Genomic DNA, 10,108 nt, shown 5'->3' with positions numbered 1-10,108 from the left:
AGTTTTGTCCTATCTCAAATAAAAGATCCGAGCAAAATCCTATAGCTATAACAAGGTACATTATACCAACTCCAATATTCCATTTCCACTAAATGAATAAATAAATAAATTGAAAATAATAACAGACTTGTCATCCTACCCATTCCCCTTATACACTAACTTGAGGCATGAATTTTCTTGCGTCTTTATATAACCATGCTTATGCCAACGCCAAAACCTGTATTATATGATTTACTTGGTCCCGGAATAGCATAAAACACATTGTTTTCTAGCTTTCCAAGCGAAAGTGAGGAGGAAAATTGAGTTAGCTTACCTCCCTGCGCGTAATGACTGACAAACAATGCCACGAATATGGTTCTACACAAACACTACACACACAGACCGGCAGAACCCATTTACGAGGGAAAAAAATATTTAACAAAAGCGTCAGGCTAGAGAGACTGCAAGACCTTAAGAAATGAGAAAAAACAAAAGATAATCAGACATGCATCTAAAGAATGAAAACAATCCAAGAGAAATGTAATTCAGCTGCAAAGACTAGAAATGGCAATGATTTCAGAGAATATCTAATCAACATAATTTTCTTCAGAATTATATGATTAATCCATTCATCCACGGAATATTAACTATCCACTGTGTATAATAATAATACTGATAATGCATTAATATATATATATATATATATATATATATATATATATATATATATATATATATTATATATATATTATATATATATATATATATTATATATATATATATATATATATATATATATATATATATATATATATATATATATAAATATATAATATATATATATATATATATATATATATATTATAATATATATATATCATATATATTATATATATATATATATATATATATATAATATATATATATATATAATATATATATAAATATATATATATATATATATATATAATATATATATATATACTATATATATATGTATATATATATATAATATATATAAATAATATAAAATATAAATTATATATAAAATTATATTATATATATATTATATAATATATATATATATATATATTATATATATTTATATATATAAATATAAAATATTAATAAAATAATATATATATATATAAAAATTATATATATATATATATATATTATATATATATATATATAAAATTAATTTAAAATATATATTTTAATGCATTATCAGTTTTATTATTATACCATGGATTTTAAATTTTTTTTTTTTTCCGTGGGGAAATGGATTAATCATATAATTCGAAAAAAATTATGTTGATTAAATTCTCTGAAATCATTGCCTTTTCTATTTTTTGCAGCTGAATTACATTTCTCTTGGATTTTTTTCATTTTGATGCATGTTATTATTTTTTTGTTTTTTCTCATTTTTTAAAGGTTTTTGCATCTTCTCCCCGCGTTTTGTTAAAATTTTTTTCCTCGTAATGGGTTTCGGCTGGTGTGTATTTTGGTAAAACCCATATTGGGGCATTGTTTGTCAGCTTACGCGCGGGAGGTAAGCTAACTAAATTTTTCCCCCTCACTTTCGCTTGGAAAGCTAAAAAACAATGTGTTTTTATGCTATTCCGGGACAAGTAAATCATATAATACGGGTTTTTGGCTTTGGCAAAGCATGGTTATTTTTTAAAGACGCAAGAAAATTCATGCCTCAAGTTGTGTAAAAGAGGGGAATGGGTAGGATGACAAGTCTGTTATTATTTTCAATTTATTTATTTATTCATTTAGTGGAAATGGAATATTGGAGTTTTGGTATAATTGATAACCTTTGTTCTAGATAAAGTATATTTTCTGCTATATAGTACATGTAATCTTTAGCATCGGGATCTTTTATTTTGAGGATTAGGACCAACGTAGTAGTAGCAGTAAGTTTATCTCCCAAGAAGGGAGATTACTTATATCTAACATTGATGCGGTGGTTTGTTCAGTTAGCCATATGAGATTTGTAAATTGGAATAAGTAGAAATATTGCAACATATAATAGTCTGTCTGATTCCAATTTGCAACCCGGTGGTGTAATTCTCCTGGGCTGTTCAGTTCTCTGCCAAGCCACCAGCTTCTCACTCCATCATCTGCCTGACTGGGCCCCTCTTATTGCGAACGTGTAGAGAAAGGACTGGGGCAAAGGGGGAGACGCAGGCAGGAGGACCCAGAGCAACCACTGGAAGGGAAGGTCTCGCCCAAGCGCCAGGCTGCTCTCGGGAGGCGCCGACGCCCCGACGGGGACATGAGGTGGATCAGACAAAAGCACCCCTGTAACGAGTGCAACATGGTGTTCAGCACTCAGCGCAAATTCGACCTTCACTTCAACCACGTGCATCTCGGTGTAGCGCCCTGGCAGGGACATCATCCTTGCGAAGATTGCGGCAAGGTCTTCTCGCAGAAAATAAGCTTGAATGTGCACAGGATGTTTAAAGGGGCACCACGGCGCTATTCGTGTAAGAAATGTTCGTATGAAGGGCCAACTAAAGAATATTTAAAACGACACATGAAGGTGCATACTGACGAACGCCAGTTTGTTTGCAAAGAATGTGGGAAAGGTCTTAAGACTGCTGAATCCTATAGGAATCATATGGTTATCCATACAAATGAAGGAAGGTTTGTTTGTGAGATCTGTAACAAGGCCTACAATCACAAAGGGGCTTATCAGGACCACATCAGAAGTCATCAGGATGATAGAGATTATGGATGCAATTACTGTGGTGCGTCATTCAAGTCCTATAAGCACGTAGCGCGCCACATCAGAGCCGTTCACCTGAATGACAAGAGATTCATTTGTGATATCTGTGGCGTTCAGCACATGGCCGGCTTCAATCTGAAGGGACACATGAAGAAGCACGGCAACGTTTCATCGCTGCCTTATGCCTTCGAGTGCTCATCCTGCGAGGCCAAGTTCAGAGGCGCCGAGGGCCTCGCCACCCACAAGAGAGTGATTCACAACATTGATGAATCGCTGGAGAGGCAACAGGAGCCAGTGGAGGTGGCAGTGCCGCACCCTACAAGACGTCCGGTCAAGTTCCACTATTCACGCTTGTCGAACAGCGCCTTGCCCGAGGGTTCAGCTCGGATCGAGACCGAAGCAGGGTTCGAAACCATCTACGTGGAAGGAGAGAATTACATTGTGTACGACGCCAAGGGTGACAACGTGGTCTACGAAGTTTATAGCGACATTGCAGAGGACGAGGACCCCATTATGACGGACGCCATGACGTCTGAGGAGAATTGTGGCGAGCGTGTTATCCATGTGTTTACCTGTGTCTCGTGCAACATCATGTTTACCTCGGAGTCGCTCCTTGAGGAACACCAGGCTTCGTGTCATGGAAGCGACAAAAACTAGAGCAGGCGGTAAATATGGACCGAATTTGGAATGAATTGCGGATTTAGAAGTAAAAGGAATTTCTCGCTAAAAGTTCGAATATATGTGTATTATTTTGTATTCATTAAACCGCACGGTACATTGCTTACTGTTCAGCAAAGAATGTCACTTGATATGATTTGCATTGCAATGTACAGTAATGAATTTATAATTTTGAGGAATGGAAACTCCTTTCGTTGTACAATAATGTGATAGTTATGTCAAAAACGATAAGGAACAAAAAGTGTATATATATTTTTTCTTTATTTTTCCCCTGTTTGTTTATATTGTCTGATTCTCATCCCTATGTATATTTACTGGAAATACAGATGTAAGACGAAACCAGTTGTTGTGTCTATCAACACATCAGATATGTTCTTAATGTTGTAATTAGATGGTAAAGCTTTCATTCAATTCTTTATATACAAAAAAAAAAAAAAAAATATTTATTTGTTTTCGAGTTGTTTTCTTGTCAAATGTAATGGCGAATGTAAATGAAGATTGGGCTGTGCATGAAATATATATTTTTAATTTTTTTATATTAGTAAACATTCTCTTCGGTTGAAAGTTACACTTATATAATGAAGATGCTGCTGTGATGAATTCTGAAAAAGTGATAAAGAATATCGTGTTCCTGTTCTTATGTATAAGCACAACAGTATTTAGGCATTTGTTTCTCATGAACATTTTGATTTGGTGGCCGGTCACCGTAGTGAAAACTATTTATTTGTGTTGTTAGTATGGTAAAAAAAAGAACTGCACGTTTCCTTAGGAGAGCGATCAAAAGGAAAGAACGAAAGAAAAAGAAAAAAACTTTAATCCTTTTTCCCCTTTCTTAACATGTTCGTCCTTTCCTGTTTTGCTCTGTGGATGAATGTGTAGGTTTGTGTGTGAATGTGAATAATGTTTTCTGTTTGGTTATTTGATATGATAGTTTTTTTTTTCTTTTTTTTTTTCTTTTTTTTTTTTTTTTTTTTCTTTTTCTTTCCTTTTTTTTCTTTTCTTTTCTTTTTTTTTTTTTTTTTTTTTTTTTTTTTTTTTTTTTCTTTTTTTTTTTTTTTTTTTTTTTTTTTTTTTTTTTTTTTTTTCTTTTCTTTTCTTTTCTTTTCTTTTCTTTTCTCTTCTCTTCTCTTCTCTTCTCTTCTCTTCTCTTCTCTTCTCTTCTCTTCTCTTCTCTTCTCTTCTCTTCTCCTCTTCTCTTCTCTTCTCTTCTCTTCTCTTCTCTTCTTTTCTTTTCTTTTCTTTTCTTTTCTTTTCTTTTCTTTTCTTTTCTTTTCTTTTCTTTTCCTTTCCTTTCCTTTCCTTTCCTTTCCTTTCCTTCCTTTCCTTTAGACTCCGTATCTGCGAGTTCCTGTTGGGCTAAATTGTCTAGAATTATTTCTCTACTTCAGTTTTCAAGTCATGCGTAATGAGATTATTTTTAACGACATTTTGATATCTGCCTCGTGTTGCGTTTCACTCCTATCCACACTTTCTCTCCTATCCACACTTTCTCTCCTATCCACACTTTCTCTCCTATCCACACTTTCTCTCCTATCCACACTTTCTCTCCTATCCACACTTTCTCTCCTATCCACACTTTCTCTCCATCCACACTTTCTCTCCATCCACTTCTCTCCATCCACACTTTCTCTCCCTATCCACACTTTCTCTCCTATCCACACTTTCTCTCCTATCCACACTTTCTCTCCTATCCACACTTTCTCTCCTATCCACACTTTCTAACCCTTCGTTATCTTCCTGATCTTTTGTCTATTTATTGTCAAAGACGACGCTTCAGCAATAAATGAAGAGATGTACTTCCAAAAATTAAAACTTGGTGAATAATAAAGATAAGCATACTTATGAATCTAAAGAAATAAGCCACGGAATTAGTAATGGAGAGAATTGACTTGTATATATTTTTTAAACATGACACAGATTTAAGAGTCAAGACACATTTAATCAAGGAAATTGAAATTACAGGTGTACATAACACAAGTTTTATACACTGTTTACTTACAAGTGGATAATGAAAAATGATTTTGCCGGTTTGTGGATCGTGTTACGAACAATAATTTATTTTAATACAAACTTTAATAGTAAAAAAAAGAAAAAAAAGTGAAATAGACTGAGATCTGCATTTTAGTAGGAGCACAGAAAACGCAAGACTTCATGTAAACATTTTGTCAGGAGCGTGTTCTTCACAGTTCACAAGACCCATACCAGTCATTGTTCACAAGAGTGCACCAGTCAAGCAATGAGTCCGGCCGAGTGTAGGAGCGGCAATCTGTTGATTACTAGGACCAAAATCACTAGCAAGCCACCCAGTAGCTGCAACCTGACTGACTGGCCACCTCTCATTGCAGAACAGATGGCGAAGGATGGAGAGGCAGAGGATAAACTGGGGAGGGCCAGCCAGAGCAGCATGCAAGGCTCAGAGCTTAGCAAGAGATCGCCAAGACAGCAGGCAGTGAGGAGGTCACAGTGCGTGAGAAGGGAAGGTTGTCTAAACAGATGCAAAAGTGTTAGCGAAGAATGCGTGGCTTGCGAGGGATGCCAGGAGGAATGTAGAATCCACACAAAGGCAGTGCCTCTGCAAGCGTGCTATAAGTGCAGCTCCTGCGACCAAACCTTCAGCCAGAAGATAAGCCTCAACGTCCATCTCATGTTTAAACACGGGGCGCCGAGGAGGTACCAGTGTGACAAGTGTGACTACGAGGGGCCGAGGCTCTACCACCTGAAGCGACACATGAAGGTTCACTCGGACGAAAGGCAGTTTGTTTGCCAGGACTGCGGCAAAGGCCTCAAAACTATTCAAGCCTACAGGAATCACAGGGTCCTCCACACCAACGTTGGCCGCTTTACTTGCCACATTTGCAACAAAGCTTTCAACCAGAAGAGTCTTTATGAGGACCACGTGAGGAGTCACCAGGTAGAGAGAAATTTCGAGTGCACGTACTGCGACGCCACGTTCAAGACATACAAACACGTAGCGTGTCATATCCGTGCCGTGCACCTCAACGACAAGCGATTTATCTGCGACGTCTGTGGCGCGCAGCACATGACCGGAGCCAACCTAAAGACCCACATGAAGAAACATAAAGACCTATCGTCTCTCCCGTACGCCTATCACTGCACCAGTTGCGAGGCAGCATTCCGCGGGGCAGAAGGCCTGGCGGTGCACGTGCGAGTAATGCACAAAGTCATCCTCTCATCGGATAGCGACATGCCTGAAGTGTCGCTGTCAACCCTCCACCCTACGCGCCGACCGGTCAAGATTCAGTATGGTCTTTCTTCAAGTAATAATGACCCCGATGACCCAGAAGAAATCAGTCTGGAGGCGGACGAGTCGACTGTTTTGGTCGAAGGGGAGAATCTTACGGTGGTGAAAGCGAAAACCTCGGATATAATATACGAGATTTAAGTGGATGTAAGAGTCTGCTCTTGTGACAGCTGTTACCTACTGTAGATAAAATTAGTTATTAAATTCGTGTGGATTTATTGTCTCAAGAAATTGCCCTTAAGATTAAAATCTAGTGTAAATAACATTAACATTTTTATATATACTTCATATTCATATGAATGCTTTATCAATTGTTAACATTCTATGCATGTAGCCGGAGATAGGAAAACGAGTGCAAAAGTGAAGTGAAAAAAGGGTCAGAAGTGTTTGCAATTGTGTGAGTATGAACTTGGAGGAAAATATTTCGCACAGAGAGCTCTTTCATCTCCTGTGACCTTTGTTTCATTATCTAGTTTTTTTTTTTCTGTTATTTTTAAATTTTATTTTGATCTCTGTCTCTCCTGAAACTAAAAAGAAGGATAAGAAACAGGGTTGTCTTTTTCTACTTGTTGATTTACATCAAGCTTAAAAAGTGTGTTCATACTGTGTTATATACACATACATTTTTTTCTACCCTGCGATTATATATTGTACATGTTTTTTTTAGTGTAAATATGGTAGGATTAAGAAATATAATTTGTGCTGGCATTATATTTTGTTATTCAGTTGTATTCTTAATGATAATTACATTACGATTACTACATAAATTGCCCAATTTAAGTCTTAATTCATCGTCGCAGTCGTATATTTGCAATAAACTGGATTCTTTATATGCTAAAAATCTGGAAGGCAAAGCATTTAAATATTTTGTTAAATATGGTTTTGTTCACTGATTTTTCCATTGGGATACTCAGTAAACGAATATATATATTGTAGGAATACGAAAAAGGCGTTTTATTCCGCCATTAATCCTTTCTAGTTTATTATTAATACTAGAAGATATATATATATTATATATATATATATATATATATATATATATATATATATATATATATATATAATTTTTTTAAAGATATTACTTGGCCATATAGAGTTGGCATAAAGGATGGAATATTATAAAGTAGATATTTTTTGTACAATTTGGGAGGTACAGTTGTGGTCGAACAGAACCTGAGCGGTATTCTGTGTTGTCCCAAATCCCTTGCTCGTTGCTGATGGGGGGGGAGGGGGGGGGCTTAGGAGACGGAGACTGAGGCCCGGTATAGGGGATCACCCCTGCCTTGGCCCTCAGTCCTCGCCTAAACTAATTTCCCTAGTCTTTTCTCCCCCTTTCCTTTTTCCTTTTCCTTCTTTGTCCACTTATCCTAATCGATAACTCATTTTTACCCCATTTCGCCGCTATACTTTACCATAGTGCTATATGACCTTTGATGTCTAGATGTCGTTTACTTGTTTTAACCATTATTCTCTGTCGTGGGTGGAGCATCTTGTTGGCCCCTCGCATGGCTAGCAGTGCCCTGTGACGACCTTATTACACTGTTCGAGGACTGGGACTAACGAGCCAAAATGGAATGTGGGTTACGATGAGCATGCGTTGTTTTGTCTACGCAGTTATATTTTTAACTGTCTTTTATTATGTGAAAAAAATAAAATACGTTTTGCATTATTTTACTCTCTTAATGATTTAGATGCCGAATAAGAACGAAACAAATTTATCATTATATCCAATACCCGTTTAAAGAATGAATTTATTAAACTATTAACATTATACATGGAGATAATGCCTTCTGTTCAGGAAAACAGAAGGCCTAACTTGCCATATTTAAATCCCATCTAACTTATTTTGTCAGCTTTGGCTAAGCTCCTCACCAATATTGCCAAAATTACTTTCCATGGACATGACCTGTTTAATGTTTACATTGGTGGAGAATCCCTCCCTGCCCAACCAGATCAACCTCCCCATCAGTGTCAAAATCGTTGGTGTTTAGGACATCCTGCCAAACACTGCTGTTCCACAGCACAATGCCCTTTATATGCCCAACCTGGTCATAACTGATCAGACTGCTCTGCACAGTCACACACACGTGCCAACTGTGATGGCCCCCATTATGTATTTTATAGGGACTGCCCCACCTACAAGTTTGAGACTGAGGCGGCAACTCTCAGATTCACACTTGGTCTTACTCTGCAAGAAGCTAGACAGGAAGCACGTCGACGAGGTTTTTCAATTACTCGCTACTCCAGTAATGTCCCTCGCTCTGCCCCTTCCCCTCCCTGCAAGATGTTCCTACACTGTCCCCTATACCTATCCCTCCTACATCTTACTTCCCCACTTCTACCTCCTACCTTCCCCAATCAAATTCTTTTGCCATTCTAAATCCAGACACTCCAATCTCTACTAACGCCCCGACACCTCCCCCCTCTCCCTCCCTGCACTACCTGCAACAGACTAAACGTTCCACCCCTTCTTCAACTATACACTCACCTCCACCTACCTTTGCCTCTACTCCTGAGACACGTCTGCTCAGTCTACGTCTCCTCTTCCCACCTCATTAACTTTGTTTCCTTTGAAACTCTAAGCCACTTTTCCTCATATTTGGTGATTTGAACTGCTGCCACACTCTTTGGGGGTGATTCCATCACTACCTGGCCAATCCCTAGAACGCTTCCTCTCCATAACTGACCTTATTATTCTTAATTCAGATCGCCCCACGCACCTTGACATACCCTATAGTCTTTAGAGCTTCTTATACAGCCATTCCTCGAACCTCAAGACCTTATCGCTCCAAATGTGTTCCATGGTAGAATTCTGAATGCACCAAAGCTAGTGAAATTATGCTTCCTCAGCTATGTCTTCTACATCAGTTTCAGCTGTTTTGTGTCGGATCCATAAACTATCAGGCAAACATCCCCCCATCCAGCCCCCTTCCTCCACATTCGAGATGCTCTCATTTCTGATCCACTCCAAGTTACTAATGAACTAGGTCACTATTTCAGCCACGTCAGTAGTGGCTCTCACCTTTCTCCACACTTCTCTTCCATTAAGACCATCAAGGAATGCACCCCCATCATCTTCACCCCATCCTCTGTTGAGTCCTATAATGATCCTTTTTAGTTCCTCTGAACTCAATGCTGCCTAATGGGCCCTGACCATATGTTCTGACACCTTCCATCTTCGTCTCTATCCTTCCTATTAAATATTTTCAACCACATATGGACATCAGGAAATTTCCCTTCTCATTGGCGAGAAGCTTTTACCCTCCCCTTCTTGAAACCCAATAAATCAGGTACCCTTCCTCAAAATTACCGCCCCATCACTCTAAGCTGCTGCTTGTGCAAACTACTAGAGCGAATGATTAACTTCCTCTTAATGTGGTATATTGAATCTCATAATCTTCTCTCTTCTCCCCAGTTTGGTTTCTGCCGTGCCTGAAGTACAGCTGACCCACTTG

General features: G+C 37.9%; 2 protein-coding genes across 2 annotated transcripts; both read left to right on the top strand.

Moving 5' to 3' along the window:
• Positions 1-2,144: 2,144 nt before the first annotated feature.
• Positions 2,145-3,733, top strand: LOC119578136 (gastrula zinc finger protein XlCGF8.2DB-like). The gene has a single exon (XM_037925872.1). It carries the CDS (start codon positions 2,261-2,263, stop codon positions 3,368-3,370), a length of 1,110 nt encoding a protein of 369 aa, XP_037781800.1. The 5' UTR covers positions 2,145-2,260; the 3' UTR covers positions 3,371-3,733.
• Positions 3,512-6,794, top strand: LOC119577687 (zinc finger protein 2-like). The gene is made up of 3 exons (XM_037925244.1): positions 3,512-3,540; positions 3,718-3,774; positions 5,561-6,794. The coding sequence occupies exons 1-3, from the start codon at positions 3,512-3,514 to the stop codon at positions 6,792-6,794; spliced, it is 1,320 nt and encodes a 439-aa protein (XP_037781172.1).
• Positions 6,795-10,108: the final 3,314 nt, after the last annotated feature.

Source organism: Penaeus monodon, chromosome 10 (genome assembly GCF_015228065.2).
Source record: "Penaeus monodon isolate SGIC_2016 chromosome 10, NSTDA_Pmon_1, whole genome shotgun sequence".
Classification (NCBI taxonomy): Eukaryota; Metazoa; Arthropoda; class Malacostraca; order Decapoda; family Penaeidae; genus Penaeus; species Penaeus monodon.
The sequence above is the reverse complement of the archived record's forward strand: the minus strand, read 5'-3'. Positions and strand labels throughout refer to the sequence as shown.